Here is a 20905-nt window from a genome sequence, read left to right as displayed (position 1 = left end):
ACCCACAGCACCACCCGCGTCCCCAAAAGTAGTACTATTAGTAATAATAATAATAATAATAATAATAATAATAATAATATAAGAAGAAGAAGAAGAAGAAGAAGAAGAAGAAGAAGAAGAAGAAGAAGAAGAAGAAGAAGAAGAAATTGTTGTTGTTAAAGGTAGGGGGTTAGCCACTGTCATATCCAGATGCTTTCATATTCTCAAAACAAGCTCTTTCTTTCCTTTCAAACAGATTCACTGTTTCCCTTAAAATATCCCTTAACAAGTCTTTACAAAATTAGATCACATTGCGAAATTGGCACAGCTCAGTCCCAGGAAGCCTTTGGTGAGGAAACACTCCGGGACACAGAGTTATTCAATTCTGGTGGCGAAGCCTGCAGAGCATCATGTACCCCGGCTGCAATCATCAATCACACTCAGCAATTAGTTTTGGGGAGCAATGAGGCAACACCCCAATTCCTGTGGCTCCAAATGACCTGGGAGCAACCCTCTGGCCACAGACTGGGCAGAGCTTGAAATCTGCATTCCTGGAACAATGCATGGTGGGGCTTCATACAGCAGTCAGAGCATCTCAAGGGGGTGGGGCATGGAAGGGGGTGTGGCCTTTCCTCCACCAATCCAGCTCCTGTGGACAGTTCCTCCTGCCATCTGAGGGGTGTGGCCGGGTATAAAAGTGTTGCTGTCCAAGCCACCGATGAGCAGAAGCGTCAAAGATGGCAGGTGAGTGGTCCTTACCCCTCCAAATGCTTTCTGGTCCTAAATTCTAGGCGAGTCAGAAAACTAATCTCCTATTTCAATGATAATGCTTTCTAAATGTTATACAAATCTCTGCCTGCTTTTGCTCTTTCGGGTGGGGGCTGAGAGTGAAATGTTGGAGCAGGTGGGGCTTTCACAGGTCTGCTGATGAAGAAACACTCATGCACCGAAAGAAACTGCTCTTGAAACTTTTTTAAAAAAAAATTTTCACCAAATAAAATTGTCCTCTTTCTTTCCCTCGTTCTCCAAGGTGCACAGCTGCTCCTTGTTCTCCTGGGATGCCTGGTGGCCACAAAACCTCTCCAGGCAACAGATCTTCCTCTCCGTGGTAAGGCCCTTGCTTCTCTTTTTGCTATTGCTTTTAAAAATAATTATATTTGGAGAGTGTTCTGGGTTTTGTTAACCCACCTATACTCCCACCCACCCCGCCTTAACAGGACCAGATCAAGACATTCTGATGCCCTAAACTATTTCAAGGTTAAGAGGCCCCCATAGCAGTATCTTTTAAAGTGCATTATTTGAACAGAAAGCACAATGAAAAATAGAGCATTGATATTTGCATATACAAGCAACAATCTCACTGGAATACTAATCTTGTCTTGCATTAAGTCCATTTGCATTTGAGAGGCTTTTAAATGAAAGTACTTAGAGGTTTCTTGCTTAGCATGTAGCAGTGTAGTCAAGGATTCAATAAAGAGCATCTGCAGGAATTATTTGCTAGAAGGGATATGGAAGCTGTAAAAGGGCATCTAGATTTTCTACCATCTATCCCATTGTAAAAACTAGCTCGGAATAGAGAAATATTTGCCTGAGATTACTTCCCCTTTGCTTCGCACGGCATTTAAGGTTCCAGACCATCAAAATTAACTTTCTGGATGGACAATACAAAAATATCCCTAGAGAACAGCGATTCCACATCTTCGGGTGCCAGTCAGTTGAGGATATGCTATATTGTAAGCTGTATGAAAATCCAAGGGCTAAATACTTAAAGAAATTCCTTGACTCCTCTTGTCACCCTCAGTAACATCAACAAAATCAAGTGTCTGCTGTCTTTCTCGGGCAAACCAGTCATGCTCAATGCAGCAAATTTTGCAATAAAAACCTCCCAACTCAAGAAAGTCCTTGAGTCCACTCTTGTGCTCTGAGATAAGAGTCACCCATGTATACATGCTCTACACATTACAAGGATTTTATCACAAATGTTTTAATTTGTTTCTGAGATTCTTTGTTTACATCTTTTCTTCTTTTTCTCGGTTTTTTTTTTTTTTACTGTAATCTGTATTTGATTGACCAATAAAATTTGTTGTGTTGTTATCTGTTTGTTACTTAGCATATAAGACAACTCATTTCTGCAGAGTTATAAATCCAACAACAAATGTTTCTGCAGCCATTAGGTGTGTGTGTATTGTCATATCAGAATGGTAAAGTCTGATTTGGAGTATGTTTTCCTTTTAAAAATAGCAATTACATAAGCTTGAAATTTAGCAAACGAAACAAAAAAAATGTGTTTCAGGCCTCTTGTAATCTGGGTCCTCAGTTGGAAGTTTTCCTAATTTGTGCAATAAATCCAGCACTGCTACCAAGCAGCACGAAACGTTCTGCAGAATGGCCAGGGATAAATCTGTCAACAAAAGAAGTTCAGTTGCTTCAAAGAAACCTTCAGATTTCCTGTGTGTTGCAACCTGTAGCTGCTAGAAGGCCTGTAATTCGACCTGTTTCTGAACAATGTGTGCAAATACCTGCTGCATCAGTCCTGCTCCCCTGCCCCTCCCCCCCAAATCTAGAAATTGTGCCACGTTTTCTCAGGGGACTCCACTCTTTTTTGTCACTAGAGAACATTCTGCTGTTAGTTGAAACGACCCATGAAATGAAACACAAAAACATCTTTTGAAATTCCCACTTCTCTGAGTTTTGTAATGCACTTCTGCAATGTGCTCTCTCACTGGATCACTTTGCACCAGCTGTTCCTCTGCAGTTTGAGTTCTGTTTCCCTCCCCGCCTGCCAAGGAAACAATTGCAACCTTCTGAAATTGTTCTAAGCTGTGCATCCTGTTTTTGCTTACGGGACCCGCCTAGCAGCATGTTACAGTCTGCCAGAGGGATGAGTCCTTCGGATCCTCTCCAAAGCTTCTGTGTCTTAGCTGCTGTCCTTAACTGGAAATTTGCTTTGCATGCTGCCTCTACAGCATCCAAGCCTCTGGAGAACTGTCATTTCTGTAATGGAGTTCTGGGGACCTGTATAAAAGAGAACTGTCTTGCTGAACCACAGTTCCCAAGATTCTCTGGGAGAAAGCCATGTCTAAAATGGCCAACTTTGGACTCAGCTCCTGTGCTTTGAATGGGTTAGCAAGCGATGTTACTTCTCTTTGCGCAGGGAGAAGCCTCGCCTGCAGATTTCTGCCTATCAGGCTGCTGTTAAACTCCTTAGAGCAGACCAAGACATTTTTTCCTGGACAGCTGGCAACCCTGTCAGCATAGAACAGCTCTGCTCAGAGAGCTACGCTGATCGCTGATCTGCTCCCAAGTCAAGTCCAAGGTGTTGCCATTAGTATGTGAAATACATTCTTACAAAGGCAGAATGGGAATTATGTGGCACTTGTACAGTGAAGGTGCCTGCCTGATTTCAATAGGCAGGGAGTTCCAAAGTGTAGAGGTGCTGACATACTAAAAGACTGAATTCTTACAAATGCAGTACTACAGGTATTATGTGTCACCTGTAACTGTGTCAGTTCCGGAGATCAAAGCGCTTGAGTGAGCATATGTGGGATATGGCAATTTTGCAGATAAGCTGGTCCCAAAAGCTTTATACATGTACAGTGGTACCTTGGTTCTCAAACAGCTTAGTTGTCAAACAAATTGGCTCCTAAACATTGCAAACCCGGACGTAAGCGTTCCAGTTTGCGAACGTTTTTCGGAAGCTGAATGTCCGACGCGGCTTCCAATTGACTTCAGGAAGCTCCTGCAGCCAATCAGAAGCCACGCCTTGGTTTCTGAACAGTTTCAGGAGTTGAACGGACTCCCGGAATGGATTAAGTTCGAGAACCAAGGTACCACTGTATACTAATAGGACCACCTTGAGCTTTGCCTGGTATCAAATTGGCAACCAATACAGCAGGACCGTGGAGAACTGGGGGCAGCTGAGTACACTTGCCCTGGGCCTCAGAGGGCTGTGTTGCTCAGGGGGCCTCCCCAGGGCCTGCCAGACTTACACAGTCATGTCAAGAACGGGACTCCCAGCCCCAGGCCTCAGACAAGCTCTCTGAGCCCAGGTATTACATGCTGACAATATCTCACTCCTGTTAGCAATTATGCTGCAGCTTTTTGTTCTAAGTGGGAGGTGCAAATGACACCCCTTGTTTTTAAATGGAGGCATTTGATGCAAGATTCTCCTCTTGGACAAACCCAGACTAAGGGATGGTCTCTCTCTCTTGTTGCAGCCATTGGGAAGATTCTAGACACCTCAGACCTTCTGAGGAGTGTGGAAGAAGCAAAACAGCTGGTCGAAGATGCCTACAAACGCACCCAGCAACGGTGAGGGCTGCGTCTCCTCCCTTCTCCACACAGCCACAGTGGGTTTAGCTGTGACTCCAGCATAGCAGGGGGTTGGTTTGGATGACCCTTATTGGTCCCTTCCAACTCTACAATTCTATGATTCTGCGTTTCACAGGATGGTGCCGATTTACATGAGAAGGACCTGGGTGTGGCCACGATGGCAAGGGTCATAACGCCGCTGTCCATGAGCAAACTGGGTGCCTAAGGTTGCCAGCTCTTTTCCTGGCCCCTGCTCCTGTGCATTTAACAGCAACGCTGGCAAAGTGCTTGTCCTTTACTCCATACTGCATAAAGTTTCAACCGCTAGTGTTGACAGATCAGGTAATTGTTAAAAGGAGAAGTGGACAACTCAGGCTGCTGTTAAATGTTTAGGAGCAGGTAAGTTGACATCCTTACTGGTTCTCTTCTGCTTTCTCTCCTGACTTTCCCCAGTTTGCTGGAGAGTTGCTGCATTGTGTTTCAGGTGGAAATTCGAGCAGAAATCCTTCAAGAAATCCTTCACAAGGCTACCCCTCCTGTATATCTGCTTGCTGTGCCCCTGTCAAAAAGACACAGAAGCCCTGCAAGATCAAAGTGATGCAATCAATAAAATTGCATTAAACTATCATTTAACAGAATTTCTGTGCCACTTAATTTTAGACATGGTTGGAGGCTTATTATGAGATAATCAGAAAGTCATTATAGTATTGTGCTTGAAATAGCCATGATGACTGGAGCTAAAGTCTTACAAAGAAACTTTTCTGCCTAGTTGAGCAATAGAACCCTCTATTAGAGTCTAACCCTCACTTATTACAGGAGACCAAGAATTAGGAGGTGCTCAGGGCATCATCCAGTCTGACCCCAGCAACCAACAACAATATAACGAAATGTGCTTTCAAGTGCTGTTGCGTGACAAAGCTTCACTCCACTGTTTTCCGGCCCTCCAGCTTAAATGAGAAGCTGCAGAGAGAGAAGGTCAACCCCACAGATCTCCTGGTCTCCTTCAAGCAGCCTGTGGGAAGAACCAAGGAGGCAGTGAAAGCGGCCGACACCATGCACGTCACCTGGGCCCTCCTGAAACAGAAGCTGCAGCCGGCAATCCCCGGGGATTTCAACATCACAGGTAGGTGATGGAGGAGGAACCAGGTGCACTTCTTGTTTCAAGATGAACCAGCCTATTTCACACACTGTCCGTCAATGCACGAGATCCAGATTTCAGTTCTGCAGCTAATCTCCAGCTAAGGTGTGTGTGCACAATTGCATGCGCTAGGCCAAAGTGTGCAAAATTATGCACACTTTGTTTATATTAATTATCACATTTATTTCCCACCTTTTCCTCCAAAGCAGCTCAAGATAATGTACATAGACCTCTTCCTTCTCCCTTTTATCCTCCCATCAACCCTGTGAGGTTCATTAGGCTGAGATGCAGTCTAGACAGCAACCAAATAACACAAGTTCCTATCCCAGACAGCCATTTGTAGAGAATCATGGAATTGTAGAGTTGGAAGGGACCCTGAGGGTCATCTAGTCCAACCCCCTGCAATGCAGGAATCTCAGCTAAAGCATCCATGACAGATGGCCACCCAACCTCTGATTAAAACCTCCAGCGAAGGGGAGTCCCCAACACCCCCTCCCTGAGGGAGACCATTTACAGTCTGCAGTTTATGCTCATCAACAAGTTTGATAGTGTGAGTGGAGTCCTCTGTTCTCCTTTTTAGCTGTGATATTGCTGTCTCAGTCAGCTGAAAAAGAGCCTTTAAGACTTCAAACCTTGCGCCAATTTTGTTTTAATTAGTCAACCCCCCCAAGTCCTATTGCAGGGGGGTGACCCTTGGGGTCCCTTCCAACTTTACAACCCTATGATTCTGTGATTGCCATTCTTTATTGCACCAGTTTGTCAAAGAAGCACTTGCGTTATGATAAGAGAAATATGCTTTCCACAAAGGTGCGTGTTTTATGGAGCAAAATTGCTTACAGAAAGCTGTGTGTCATGAATAACGAGAACTAGAATGCCGGTGGGTTTTCATGCGGCTTACTTAAAAAATAAATAAGTCACCAACTGATGTGGAAATGTAGGGAACTGAACTTGCGGCTGGAAAAATCAGAAATTGAGAGAAACTGAAGCTGGCATGTTTACTATCTCCCTAGTGTTGGACAGCCCCCACACCCATCCCAGGCATGCCTTAGAAACTACTTGAAAGGGATCTGCACAAGCCACTTCCATTTTCTCAGAGTGGGGTTGTGAAAGGGTTTCGGCCACAGGTCACGCGAAAGATGCTTAGTCAATGAGGCACAAGAGCCTGCTCTAGAAAGAGGAAACAGGACCAAACATGTGCGATCGTTCAATCCATTTTCTCTACTGGTGGAAACAAATGTATACGAAATACATTGTTAATCTCAAGGTATGCTTTTCAAAAAGCATTTTATCCATATATATATATATATACACACATATATACACACCTGCGGATAAACTCCAGCTTCTTTAACTATGAACTCCAAAATCTGGGATCGCCTCGAAACTGGTGCCAAAGTTTTATAGCTGTTTTGTAGCAAAAAACACCATGTTTTGTAGCACCCCACAAACAGTGTAACTGATATGTCAAACCCGGGTTCGTAGTTAACACCCCCAAACCCAACATTGTCTGATCCCCTCAAAACCAGAGCCAAAGTTTTTTAGTTGTTTTGTAGCAAAAACCCCACGTTTTGTAGTGCCCCACAAATGGAGTACTTCATATATCAAACCCAGTGTGCTTTCTGCAAAGCCTTTGCCATAGTTCAGCGTCAGTTTTGAGTGAATCAGACGGTGTTGGTTATTTGGGTGTTAACTGCAAACCCCTGGGTTTGAAGTATGAAGCGCTCTTTTTGTGGGGCATTACAAAACATGGGGTTTTCCTCACAAAACAACTACAAAACTTTGGCACTGGTTTTGAAGGAATCGGACAAGGTTGGTTTTTGGGTGACCCCAAGACCTCTGGGTTTGATGTATCATTACTCTGTCTGAATACCAGTTGCTGAAAACCACAGGAAGGAGAATTTCTGTTGCACTCAGGTCTTGCTTGCAAATTTCCCACAGGCTTCTAGTTGGCTTTTGTGAGAACAGGATGCTAAAACATTGGCCTGATCCAGCAGGCTCTTCTGATATCTGCATCACAAAATTCCGATCTGGGTTTATTAGCGCAAGAGGTGTAGCTGTTCAGCTCACTTAAAAACATGGACCGAATTAAACCCTTGCGTGTCCCTAGCTGAGACCTCCTCCATCTCCTTCCTCCTGCAGATGTTCTCACTCCAGGCCAGATGCAAACTATCTACAAGGCGTCTGGCTGTGCCAAGCAGGAACAGAGCCCATTGCAGTGTGATTTCAATAGCCCTTTCCGGACTATTACGGGAGAATGTAACAACAGGTAAGTTTCTATATCCAGCATGTTGGCTGTTAAAATCCCAGCCCAGCCCTGAACTCATTTGGTGAGCTGCTCACAGACAGGACCATAGTTCAGTGGTATAGGCAGCACATCTGCCCTGCGGACAGGAGGTCCCAGGGTCAAACCCTGGCAGCATCTCCCAGTAGGAGTGGGGAAAAGGCCTGGAGAGCTGCTGCCAATCAGTGTAGGCAATATTGAGTTGATGGAACCATGGCCTGGCTCCATATAAGGCAGCTTCCTAAGTTCCTATTAGCAATGGAGGAGAAAAACCATGAACTCCCCCTTGAGTGGGATTTAAATGCAATAAATAAAGTAAAAATAGGATTCTCCCCCCCCCCTTTGCTGCTTTTTAAAAATGAATCTCTGTGGCCCTTCTGGAACATTCCAGGAGGATTCCTACCTTAGGGGCCAACAACCGCCCTTATGCCCGGCGGCTTCTGCAAGAGTACGAAGATGGCATATCCCTCCCGCGTGGCTGGACAGAAAACAAGACATATTATGGATTCCCCCTGCCCTTGGTAAGGAGTCACCCCCAGCTGTGCTCTGCTTTGCAAAGCAGATTTCTGAACAGTTGCTCAGAATGGGTCAGGGTTTTAGGAAAAGAGAAGGGATGATTTTTTAAAAAATCAGGATGGAAATCCACAGCATGACAACAGGAAATGGGAACAGAAGATACAAAATGGGTGAATTAATGAATCCATAACAAGAAAATAACGATGGAATATTATTTTAATATATGATCACAGCGGAGAGACTCTTTTGTGGACAAAGGCAGAAAGACTTATTGTTGTTTAGTATGGAGGAATAGTTGTTGAAGTTATTGGAGATAAAGTTGATATGTTTGATTAAAGAAAAACCATTGCTGAGGCATTTATTAATAACAAAAATTAGAGAAGCCCTTTTGGACTTTTTGTGTGAAAAGGAAAATGAATTAATTTGAGATATTTGGGTTAATTAGTAATATTGCCTAACAGATAGTAGATCAGTTGGATATCATTCTGGAGTGAAGGTTTTGAATAATTCCTTTTATGTAAGTGACAGACAGAAGATCAGAAGCCTTTTTTATTTTTCTTCTTTTTTCTTTTTGAACATTTTACTTGGGTGTCCTCTGGGCCATTTTTGGAGCCCAAGCAGGAGGCAGGGAAGGATTTTAGGGAAAGAGGAGGAAGGTGGCAAAGCAGATAGGAAAGTGGCCCCTATCATAATGCATGTTATAATCTGTGTTCTTCTATCATAGAATCATAGAACTGTAAAGTAGGTAGGGACCCCAAGGGTCATCTAGCCCAACCCCCTGCAATGCAGGAATCACAGCTATTAATTTAGCCTGGTAACAAATCAGCAGACAGTGCCGAGCTCTGAGCACAGGTGTTACATGCTGACAAGGTCTCACTCCTGCCAGCAACTGTGCTGCCGCATTCTGCCCTCGCTTTAGCTTCTGAACTTTGACTGCCGGGGTGTTTTTGGCCCCTTCAGTGAATCTGGATCAGGCTGAGGCCTTTTGGGGGTGTCCAGGCTCAGGGTCCGCAAGTTTACAACCATCAGCCTTGGTGCTTGGAATCGGCAACCAAGATCTGTTCCTCTGTTATGTCTTGGTAACTGCTGCAGGTCCGGGAAGTATCCAACCAGATTGTCGCCTTCAACGACAAAAGACTCACTGATGACCCATTCCGATCGGTCATGTTCATGCAATACGGCCAGTTTATTGACCACGACTTGGATTTTGGGCCCAGTACCACGGCAACCCTCACCTTCATCAAAGGAGCAGACTGTGAAAATACTTGCGCAAAGGCACCCCCATGCTTCCCCATCAAGGTGCGTGAAAGTCCAGAGTTCGTTCTACCCTTTCCAGAAATGCAACCTGTCCGACACAATAGTCCAGGGATCCCCGACACGGCACCAACGGGATCCAGTGGGCCTGCCAACACCTCCCCTGTGTCACCCACGAAAGGTCTCTGTAAATATCCCCTCCAAAATCCGCAAAGAGCAAGAAACTCTTTGCTGTTCCTCCTCACCTCCTGCTTGCACTGACTCAGCTTCTCCTACATGGCATGCACCTCCTTAAAAACGATAAATAATAATAATCCATAACTGAAATACAGCACGATTTCACTGGGTGCCAGAATTGGATCCCTACCCTCCCTTTTTGGTCTCTGAACAGAGGAGAGGTGCAAAAAACTTCTCTCTGGTGGCTGGGGGGGGGCACACACCAACTACCATTTTGTGGCTCTGCCACTTTTTGGGGCCCTTTTAGATGTGGCAGCGGGTTGTTTTCTGACTGTGTGTTAAATTTTATTTTATGTTTGTAGAAAAATATACAATTTCATACAACGTATCAAAGCAGCTTCTGAAACAAATTTATCCGTACATATAAAAAATATTATAAAAAAACAAGAAACAACTCAATAGGTAACTGTTCCAGAAAATATTTTTTCTTTAACTGACCATGTAGGGTATTTATTTTTATTTTTATTTTTATTTTTATTTTTATTTTTATTGTTTGATGGGTTAGGCCACACACCCTCCCCAATGGCAGCCATTTTGTGACTGGCCCCCATGATGCTCCTCCCCTCCCCCGCCCACCCCAATGCCAAATGCGGTAACCGGCCTATAAAGGTTGATGACCTCAGGAATTTCATGGCGGTTGTTGCAGGGGCTGGTGTTGAGCTTAGACAAGGCTTGGACACCTGAAGGGAAGCCCCACCAAGCCTGTACAGTGTGGGTGGGCAGCCAAGTACACTTGCCCAGGGACTCAGAAGACTAAGCTGGCTGGGGGGGGGCACCAGGGACCAGCTGCTATTTTGTTTGAGTTTATAACTTTATTCTAACAAGACTCCCACCCCAGCTCTGCATGGACCTGTGTGATCACAGATAATAATAATAATAATAATAATAATAATAATAATAATAATAATAATATATTATTTATACCCTGCCCATCTGGCTGGGTTTCCCCAGCCACTCTGGGCGGCTTTCAACAGAATACTAAAATGCAGCAGTTTATTCAACATTAAAAGCTTCCCTAAACAGGGCTGCCTTCAGATGTCTTCTAAAAGTCTGGTAGCTGTTGTTCTCTTTGACATCTGATGGGAGGGCGTTCCACAGGGCAGGTGCCACTACCAAGAAGGCCCTCTGCCTGGTTCCTTGTAGCTTTGCTTCTCACAGTGAGGGAACCGCCAGAAGGCCCTCGGAGCTGGACCTCAGTGTCCGGGCAGAACGATGGTGGTGGAGACGCTCCTTCAGGTATACTGGACCGAGGCTGTTTAGGGCTTTAAAGGTCAGCACCAACACTTTGAATTGTGCTTGGAAACGTACTGGGAGCCAGATTGAAGGTCACATACATCATTATTATTATTATTATTATTATTATTATTATTATTATTATCCCACCTTTCCTCCAAGGATCTCAAGGTGGTGTACATAGTTCTCCTCCCCATTTTATCCTCCCAACAGGGTTCTGTGAGGTAGCCTAGGCTGAAAGCCAAACGTCACTCCCATGGCCATTGTGGGGAGGAATCGAATCCAGGCCTCCCAGGTCTGCCACTCTAACCACTAGACCACCACTGGCTCTCCATTTCATTTTTTAAAAAATATTATTTTGTGGGGCTGCAGATCCCTCCTAATGACCCGGTGAAAGACCCCAAAGGCTGTATGGCCTTCACGAGAGCGGCCCCCGCCTGCAACGGGGGCTATGCCATCCGCAACCAGATCAACGCTCTGACGGCCTTCCTTGACGCCAGCATGGTCTACGCCAGCGAAGTCGACTGGGCGAGGCAACTGAGGAACACCTCAAGCAAGCAAGGGCTGCTGGCTGTCAACCTGAACTACACAGACAAAGGGCTGGCCTACCTCCCTTTCGGCAACCCACCAGGCTTCCCAGAGCTCTGCAATAAAACCAACACGACAGCAAAGATCCCCTGTTTCTTTGCAGGTACGTCTGTTTATTTTTATACTGAATGAGACCCTTGTTTCACACTGACTGGCAGCAAGGGCACTCCGGGGTTTCAAAAGAGGGGATATTCCCACCCTTCCTGGGATTGAAACTAAAACATTCTCCCTAGCACAGAGGTATGGCCATGTCCTTTAAAATAAACCAACATGCTAGTCCTCATGATTCCAAATGAAGGGCTGATTCTGCATGTAAGGCAGATGTTCTGTCACAGAGCTCTGGTCCTTCGGCTAAAGACCAAGTAAGATTCCGGTACTCATTGTTCTGGATTTGAAAAGGAATGTATTTTCTACTGAGTCAAATCACAAGTCAATCTAGCTCAGTACAGTGGTACCTCAGGTTACAGACGCTTCAGATTACAGACTCCGCTAACCCAGAAATAGTACCTCGGGTTAAGAACTTTGCTTCAGGATGAAAAAAGAAATCGTTCTCCGACTGTGCAGCGGCAGCGGGAGGCCCCATTAGCTAAAGTGGTGCTTCAGGTTAAGAACAGTTTCAGGCTAAGAACGGACCTCCGGAACGAATTAAGTACTTAACCTGAGGTACCACTGTATTGCCCTACACCAGGGGTTGGCAAGGTTTACCTCGCCTGGGCAGGTTCACTCCAGTGGAGATCCCTCCGTGGGCCAGATCATGCATGTGCCCGTGATTTCCGGTGCCTGTGCAGACGCAATTTTCAGCGACGCAGAAGTGAATCCCCGCATTGTGCTGGTTTAGCACAGTGTGCATGGACTCACTGAGCAGGCAGCTTGGTTCGGGAGCAGCTTGTGGGCCAGTTAAAGGACCCCCATGGGCCACTTGTGGTCCATGGGCCTTAGGTTGCTGACCCCTGCCCTACACTGGCTGGCAGTGGCTCTCCTGGATTTCAGGCAACCCTACCTGGAGATGACATTGGGGATTTGAACCCAGGACCTTCTGCATGAAGAGCAGGTGCTGACCCACTCAGCTATGCTCCTCTGGAAACCTGTAAGGAACAGTTGAGGGAGCTGGGTATGTTTAGCCTGGAGACGAGAAGGCTGAGAGATGTTAGGAAGCCATCTTCAAATATCTGAAGGGCTGTCATCACATGGAAGGTGGAGCATGCTTGTTTTCTGCTGCTCCAGGGGGTAGGACCTCAACCAAGGGATTAAAATGGCAAGAAGAGACACTAAACATTAGGAAGAACTTCCAGGTGGTAGTAGATTTTCAACAGGTCTACCTTGGACACTGGTGGAATCTCCTTCCTTGTAGGTTTCTAAACAGAGGTTGGACGACCATCTGCCAGGGATTCCTTAGCTGTGGTTCCTGCTTTGAAGGGGTAGATAACCCATGGGGCCAGGCATGCTTAATGGGGACCCGAAAAAGGGCCTTTAGGCTCTCAGTGGCTGCTTCCAGACTTTGGGATTCCCTCCCTAGAGAAGCTAGACTGACTCCTTCCTTGTTGTCCTTCTGCTGGCAGGTGAAGATTGTTTTATTCTGCCAGGACTATGAGGACTGGCTGTTTTTTAAGGGAGGACTTTTGATAGTGTTGTACTGTTTTTATTATTTGTATTTCGATATGAATTTTATATTGTTTTAATTCTATTAGAGTTTAATTACCTCTTGTTTTTGTTTGGTTTTTGCTTTCTTATTTTTTTACCAAAAACAAAAACGGCAAAGAAACAAAACAAAAACAAAACAAAAAAGACTTTAATTACCTCTTATTGATTTATCTTTTATATATTTTTAGCTTCTTGTCTTTTATCTGCATTGTTTCAGTTTGCATAAACCACCTTGAGTCCCTGTCTGGGGAATAGGTGGGAAATTAATAATAATAATAATAATAATAATAATAATAATAATAATAATAATAGATAGGTAGATAGATGATAGATAGATAGATAGATAGATAGATAGATATAGATGATAGATATAGATGATAGATATAGATGATAGATAGATAGATGATAGATAGATGATAGATAGATAGATAGATAGATAGATAGATGATAGAAGAAGTCTTGCTAAAATGCTGTGCCTTCAGAGAGCCTGTGCTTTCCAAGTTGTTTCTTACAAGCACAAAATGGCTGGTTGGATCTAACAACGCTTCCTTCTTCTCTGGGGTCTTCAAGGGGACAATCGTGTCAACGAGATGCCAGGTCTAACTGCCTTGCAGACGCTCTTCATGAGGTTCCACAACCGCATGGCCTCTCAGCTGAAGATGCTGAATCCGCACATGGATTCAGACACCATCTACAACATAGCCCGGAAAATCAATGGAGCAGTAATTCAGGTACTGGTTGAGACGGCAGCCCTGTGACGCTAAGAATGAGGCAAGGTCTTGTCAAGATGCAAGGCCGGTTTGGAAAGGCCCCCGCTGTGTTCAGTCCAGATTACTGATGTTCATGAGTTTGGGATGGGGTGAGCTAGCTGTGGAGAAGTATGGCGGGTGGAGTAGAATTTTATCCACTCCAAGGCCAAGGCCAACCTCAGTTCATATGGGATTCTCTTGGAATAACTAGGTCAATCACCTACTGAAATCCTTTTTGGTATGCAGAGTGAGCAGAGTTTAAGCTTAACAGAAAGGCAAGGCAGTGTGGTGTAATGGTTAGAGTGTCAGGCTACTTGGACCTGGGAGGCCAGGGTTTAAATCTCTACTCGACCTGGAGCCAGTCGCTGCCTCCCAGCCTAATCTGCCTCACAGGGTTGTTGTGGAGATGAACTGAGGAGTTGAAGAGCCTATACAGTGACATGGACTGGCTAGATGCAGAGGAAGGGTGGGAGGCAGCAGCTGGGGAACCCCCAAGGGAACCCCCAGGAGAAGAAGGCTCATAGCCTGGGGGTTGTCTGTAGGATGGCAATGAGCAGTCCGAGGGAGAAGACGGAGGAGACTGGGAGGAGGAGCTGTCAGAAGCTGAAGAGATAGCAGGGCTTGGTGAGCAAGAAGAGTCTGTGGCAGAAAAAAGCCCAGGATTAGAAGCAGAGGCAGGAGAGGAGGCAGTCTGGCTGGTGAGGAGGCATGGATGTCTCTCTTTCCTGCTACTATAAGCTCCCTTCTCTGCCCCCGCCCCCCGGTCTCCCAGGACCAGAAGAGGCATGAAGCAAAGTCAAACACACAGGTACAGTCTCATATTACTTGGGAGAAACCTTGGAGGGGGCTTAGGCAGCTGTGGGAAGCTGGTGACCTTCAGTCCCTGCAACTGCCTCATTGGGGGAAGACCTACTGGGATCACTAGGCCTGTGCTGTTTTGGTTTCTTTGAATATGTTTTAAGTGAGAACTTCAGTGTCTGTTTCTCTTCACGCTCTCCTCTGCTTCTACATTCCAGAAAATCACCTATAGCGAATACCTGCCAGCCCTTCTGGGTGACGCATTCCCTCGTTTTGTGGGTCGCAGCACAGGCTACAATGACTCCGTGGACCCGCGAATCGCCAGCTCCTTCACCAACGCTTTCCGTTTTGGGCATGCCTCAGTGCGGCCTGTGGTGTTTCGCTTGGATAGCCGCTACCAGCTTCAAAGTGAGACCCCGCTCGAGAAGGAATTCTTTGCTTCATGGAGAATCATTCAGCAAGGTATGTCCCTCTTGGGCAAGACCAAGAAGGGGAGGGGGAAGGCAGTGCAAACTGCTGGGGCCCTGAGGTCTGAAAGAGGTCCTGGGGCCCAACCATTTTGCATATGGTTTATGTCATTCTTAACAAAATAATGTATTTCATGCTCAATGTACACGCCATTCTGAATGACGACTTGCAGACTGCAGACTTGTGCTTTGACTGTACGGCGGTGCAGCCTTGTCTTATTATCCGCCGTCACATCTGTGTGTTTTTGTAAGGGAAGACCATGCGATTACAACAAAGTTGTTGTGCAATATGCATTGTGTTGTGCTACACGTACAAGGTTAACGTTTAAAGTGTATCACCAGCTCAGCAACTAGTGGGTGCTTATATTATTGATATTAGTCATTAGGATGTTAATATAGTCGTACCTCGGAAGCCGAACAGAATCGTTCTGGTAGTCCATTCGACTTTCAAAATGTTTGGAAACCAAGGTGCAGCTTCTGATTGGCTGCAGGAAGCTCTTGCAGCCAATCGGAAACTGAGTTGGATGTTTGGGTTCCAAAGAACGTTTGCAAACCGGAACACTCACTTCCAGGTTTGCAGCGTTCAGGGGCCAAAATGTTCAACTCGCAAGGCATTTGGGATCCAAGGTACGACTGTACTGGGGAAGGGGGTTGGCAAAAGATTTCTCTCAAATTCCACTCTCAGCAGCCCTTTTCCGGAGCCCAAAGTGGCCTTGGGGAGTTCTGTGTCAAAAGCCACCCTCTAATTCCTCCAGAGTTTTCTTCCTCTGTGAAAGAGGCTTCTTTTTCTTCCTCTCTCCTCCCTGCCCCCATGAGCCCTGTAGTCTTTTCTGTATGATTTTTCCATCTATCTCAGATTGCAGAAAGCCCGTCAATTGAGACTCAGGTACTTCTCCCCATATGTACACTTAGCAGTGCAGGAACCTCCAGGCCACAGGCCGTGTTTGGCTGGCAAAGGTCCTAGTTTTGATGCACATTGCGAATCTTCCCAAAGCACATACCCTCCTGCTCCACAGCTCAGATTGTGTGTGATATCAGAAGTGGGCAAAAGTGAGGTCCTGATTCTTCCTTGGTAAGCAGGGCTCGCTGTCAGGACCTCCCTTGAGCAGTTGATGGCATTTGCTTCCTCTGTTGGCAGGAAGCAAACTGGAGTCAAATCCCTTCCTTCAGGCCAGCTTCAAAGGGGCTTGCTGTAGCATCAATCAGTTGTTAAACCCTGCAGGATAGCTCAGTTGGTAGAGCATGAGACACTTAATCCCAAGGTTGTGGGTTCAAGCCCCATGTTGGGTGAAAGATTCCTGCATTGCAGGGAGTTGGGCTAGATCAGCAGTTCTCAAGCTGTGGATCCCCAGTTGTTGTTGGACTACAACTCCCATCATCCCTGAGCTCTGGCCTTGCTAGATAGGGCTGATGGGAGTTATAGTTCAACAACATCTGGGGACCCACAGGTTGAGAAAGGCTGGGCTAGATGATCCTTGTGGTCCCTTCCAACTCTAAAATGTGCCCTGCTTGCACAGCTGCAGGCAGGTTGTGGTCTGGAAATCCAGTAGAGACTACAGGTCCAGCTGGTGGGGGGAGATGGAGGTCCCTCAGGCAGCAGCTAAATGTGCCAGTGAGCCAGATGTTTTGTTCTTCCAGGAGGTATTGACCCGCTTATCCGAGGCCTCTTGGGTAAGCCAGCCAAACTGGTGAGGCCAGACCAGCTGGTGGTGGATGCTCTCAGGGACAAACTCTTTGAACAGATCAGGAATGGCAGTGGACTAGATTTGCCCTCCCTCAACATGCAGCGAGGCCGAGATCACGGCCTCCCAGGTAAGGCAAGCAGAGCCTGCACAGATGTTGGAGACTTGCTCAATGACCAGCCGGTGCAGAGAAATGTCTGAAAGACTCATTGGCCAGCCTCAGTCGCCTCTTGAGAAACTCTCAGGAGATGGGTACGGGAGGCCAGTGAAGACAGAGAGTCTCCGAACCAAAAAACCTAGGAAGAGCCTGCACGATCAGAGCAATGGCCCATCTGGTCCAGCATCCTGTTGCCCTGATGGTTGGTTGACTGATGGGAAGCCCACAAGCAGGAGCTGAGCAGAACAGCCCTCTCTTCCCATCCCAACAGCCTTCTTGTGGGATATAACCAACATGTTTAACTCTAATTAATGCATGAAGGGGTTAAGACCATAGAGTAAGCTGTCCTGTCAGGCTTAGCTAGGTCACACACCCCACCTTGGGAGGAAGCTCTATGGAACTATTTGTTCCCCTCTTTCCATAATAGCTATACTCTGTCTCCACCATCAGAAGCAGGATGCCTCTGAATATCAGTTGCTGGAAACCGCAGGTGGGGAGGGTTGTTGCTGTCGCACTCCCATTCCCTAGCAAAAGTAAACCTCCTGGCGGACTGTATGCCAGGGAAGGGGTCCCACCCACTTGGGTTGGCTGCATTACAACAACAACGCCCCTCTAAAACCCCACTCCGCTCTTCTTTGCCTCTGCTAGACTGCCTCTTTTGCACTTCAGATGCCTTGAAATGAACCCAGCTTTTGCTATCGGTGCTCGTCCTGCAGGTTACAATGCCTGGCGGCAACTCTGCGGCCTTTCCCAACCCCAGAATGAGAACGAACTCGCTGCCGTCATCCAGAACCGCGATGTGGCCAAGAAGTTTATGAGCCTTTACAAGACCCCCAACAACATTGACCTCTGGGTTGGGGGCGTGGCAGAGCCTTTGGTCCGGAATGGCAGAGTCGGCCCTACCTTCGCGTGCATCATCGGAGACCAGTTCCGAAGGACTCGGACCGGTGACAGGTGAGCAGGCAGAGGAAGCCCAGAACCTCTGTGATTTTCTGTTTCAATCGACTGGTCTTCCTAAGTAGCTTACATACACTCGTCACTTTCCTTCTAAATTAAGCAGAAGCCATTTCATCACAAAGGCAAGTAAATTACAGCCCATAAACTAGTGGGAAGCCCAGCAGGAGATGGTTATTTTGTTTTACTTTTAATTTATTTTCATAAAATCTATACAAAACAAAAAAAACACACACCCCTCAAAGTGGTTTACGTAAAAGAGAAAAAAATTAAAAACCATTATTTAAAGCATATGAAAGATAAAATCAGCAATAAGTGAAAAATAGATTAAAATATACTGCAACATTCTACATGTCTGTGTAGGCCTGTCTGAACAAAAATGTTTTTTTAGAAAATATTGTTCATTTTCTTGTTACAAAATTGTACACCCTTAATAATAAAACATGGCACGACTATCGAAAATGGGGTCCAGTCAGTGATGTGTGTGTGTAAAATACTAAACATATTATTTTACGGTACCTAATCATGAGGTAATTACAGTAATCTATAATAAATACCTTCCAAAGCTTTTACAAATTTTGGGCCAGATCCAAATTTCTTAACTACTTCCATTAAATAATTTGGTTCTATGCAATCAAATGCTTTAAAAATATCAAGTGTGAGGCTTGCTAAAGTGGATGATGTTTTCCTGCTGAAAGGAAGAATGTTTTTTTAAAAAAATCCTTATTGAATCAGTAATTCTTTACCCTCGAACAAACCCAGATTGGACTGGGTGTGTAGAAATGTCAATAAACGCTTTAAATCTATGGACCAGAATGACCAGAGAGGTTTTATAATCTAGATTTAACAAGGAGATTGGTCAGTATGACTCAGCATTGGTAGTGCCTAGTGATATCTGATCCCCACTTCTAGATGGGCCCTTTATGGCCTGATCCAGCAGGCTCTCCTTTTGCTTTCATGGTGCCAGGTGCTAGGGCACTGACCCCTTTTCTCTTCCCCTCAGATTCTATTATGAGAATCCCGGCGTCTTCACCCCACTGCAGCTCCAGGCCCTCAACCGAGTCTCACTGGCTCACATAATCTGTGAAAACACCAACATTCGTGAGGTGCCACGCAATGTGTTCCGGGCCAACAGCTACCCCGGGGATTTTGTCCGCTGCAGCACCGTCCCAAGGCTCAGCCTCTTTGCCTGGAAGTGCACTTGTGATTGTGAGTCTGTCAATGGAGAGGGATATGTGGCAGGGAGTCCCATAGGCTCCCACTGCAACTAAATGCTTGCTGGATTTGACCACAGGAGCCTTGGTCCTCCACCTTCCACTTCCTCATTTTCCAAATGCTTGGAGTTTACAAGGGCATAACTTACTATCATGATCACCATGATTTTTTCTGGTGGTTCTCAATGGTACACAGAACCGGTATCTCTATCTATCTGTCATCTATATATCTAAAATAAAGGGTCAAAAGCCAGTGTCAGTTTCCCCTCCCCCTCCGGTAGCTTCTGCTAAGAAGTAACGAGCCTTTGTCAGGTTTATAGTTTGTTAGTCTGTTGTATTTACAATAACATACTGAGAGGAACATCAGGCCGCCCTCCCCATGGATGGCAGTTGCTCACTCTGAGTCCTATCCCCTTCTGCAGCAAGAAACGCACCACTGGCCACCTGTCCCTCCCCTGAGCTTCTGTTGTTCCTGGACCCTTTCAGTCCTCCAAGTTCTAGAGGAGGGAGGGACTTCCCCGCCATTCTCGATTTAAGAATCTCCCAAAGGCTCCCTCCCTCCTGGTTGCCTAGCTACTATCTCAAAACTGTCCAGCTCTTCCCCCAACTGAGCATTCTTTGAATCTGCTGGTCTCTCTGCTTCTGGGAACGTGTAAGGTGGGGGGGATCCTCCCCCTCCTCCCCTGTCAGAGGCTGCTCTGTCTGTGCCTGCATTCCTTCATCTTCAGAGTCACGCCAGTCTCTGGAATCTGATTCAGACCAGCCCCTGACAGCCAGGGCAAAGAAGTGCATCTTCAGCATCTCTCTGGGGAGGGAGCTCCTTTAATCCTCTTTCTCCCCTTCTTCTCTTAGCTGCAGATGGCTCTTGTTGAGGACAGAGCTCCTGTGGATCTAGACCTGGGACCCGCATCCCTAAGAAAGTAGAAAGGCCTTCGCTTGGCTGCAGTTGGATTCCTGCCCCTGCTCACGTCCCACCTGCTGTTTTGGAAATTCGCAGGGGCAGGGGGAGTCCTACCCGACCTTGCTTTTCGCGACAAAGATCCAGAATAAAGCAGTTGCTATGTGATAGATCCATTTGTTTCCACCTCAAGGAGACATGCACGATGTTGCTAAATTACAGCTACCTGGGTGGTTGAGGTGGCTCGAAATAAGTTGGTTTTACGGTTATGATTATGATGCCATGAGGTTGTTTTCTGTCTTCAGAAAGAAAACTCTCTGTATAGACACTTTTTCAAAACGAAAAATGTATTGGGGGCAGATACAGATACCCCTGTGGGACGCAGGTGGCGCTGTGGGTTAAAGCCTCAGCGCCTAGGACTTGCCGATCGAAAGGTCGGCGGTTCGAATCCCTGCGGCGGGGTGCGCTCCCGCTGCTCGGTCACAGCGCCTGCCAACCTAGCAGTTCGAAAGCACCTCCGGGTGCAAGTAGATAAATAGGGACCGCTTACCAGCGGGAAGGTAAACGGCGTTTCCGTGTGCAGCTCTGGCTCGCCAGAGCAGCGATGTCACGCTGGCCACGTGACCCGGAAGTGTCTTCGGACAGCGCTGGCCCCTGGCCTCTTAAGTGAGATGGGCGCACAACCCCAGAGTCTGTCAAGACTGGCCCGTACGGGCAGGGGTACCTTTACCTTTACCTTACAGATACCCCTAAAGGGTCAGTGGCTGAAACTTGAGGGCGGGGAGGTTACTACCAAATGGGTTGACAC

General features: G+C 46.3%; 1 protein-coding gene across 1 annotated transcript; it reads left to right on the top strand.

Moving 5' to 3' along the window:
• The first annotated feature begins 585 nt into the window (after positions 1-585).
• Positions 586-20269, top strand: LOC309331536 (eosinophil peroxidase-like). The gene is made up of 14 exons (XM_081843783.1): positions 586-723; positions 1010-1087; positions 4197-4290; positions 5238-5413; positions 7568-7694; positions 8101-8230; positions 9318-9524; positions 11322-11640; positions 13749-13909; positions 14944-15187; positions 16831-17004; positions 17748-17985; positions 18989-19194; positions 20052-20269. Exons 1-14 carry the CDS (start codon positions 717-719, stop codon positions 20069-20071), a joined length of 2181 nt encoding a protein of 726 aa, XP_081699909.1. The 5' UTR covers positions 586-716; the 3' UTR covers positions 20072-20269.
• Positions 20270-20905: the final 636 nt, after the last annotated feature.

The sequence above is a fragment of the Podarcis erhardii genome (genome assembly GCF_964252035.2).
Source record: "Podarcis erhardii genome assembly, chromosome: 16".
Lineage (NCBI taxonomy): Eukaryota > Metazoa > Chordata > Lepidosauria > Squamata > Lacertidae > Podarcis > Podarcis erhardii.
This window is presented reverse-complemented; position numbering and strand designations above follow the sequence as displayed.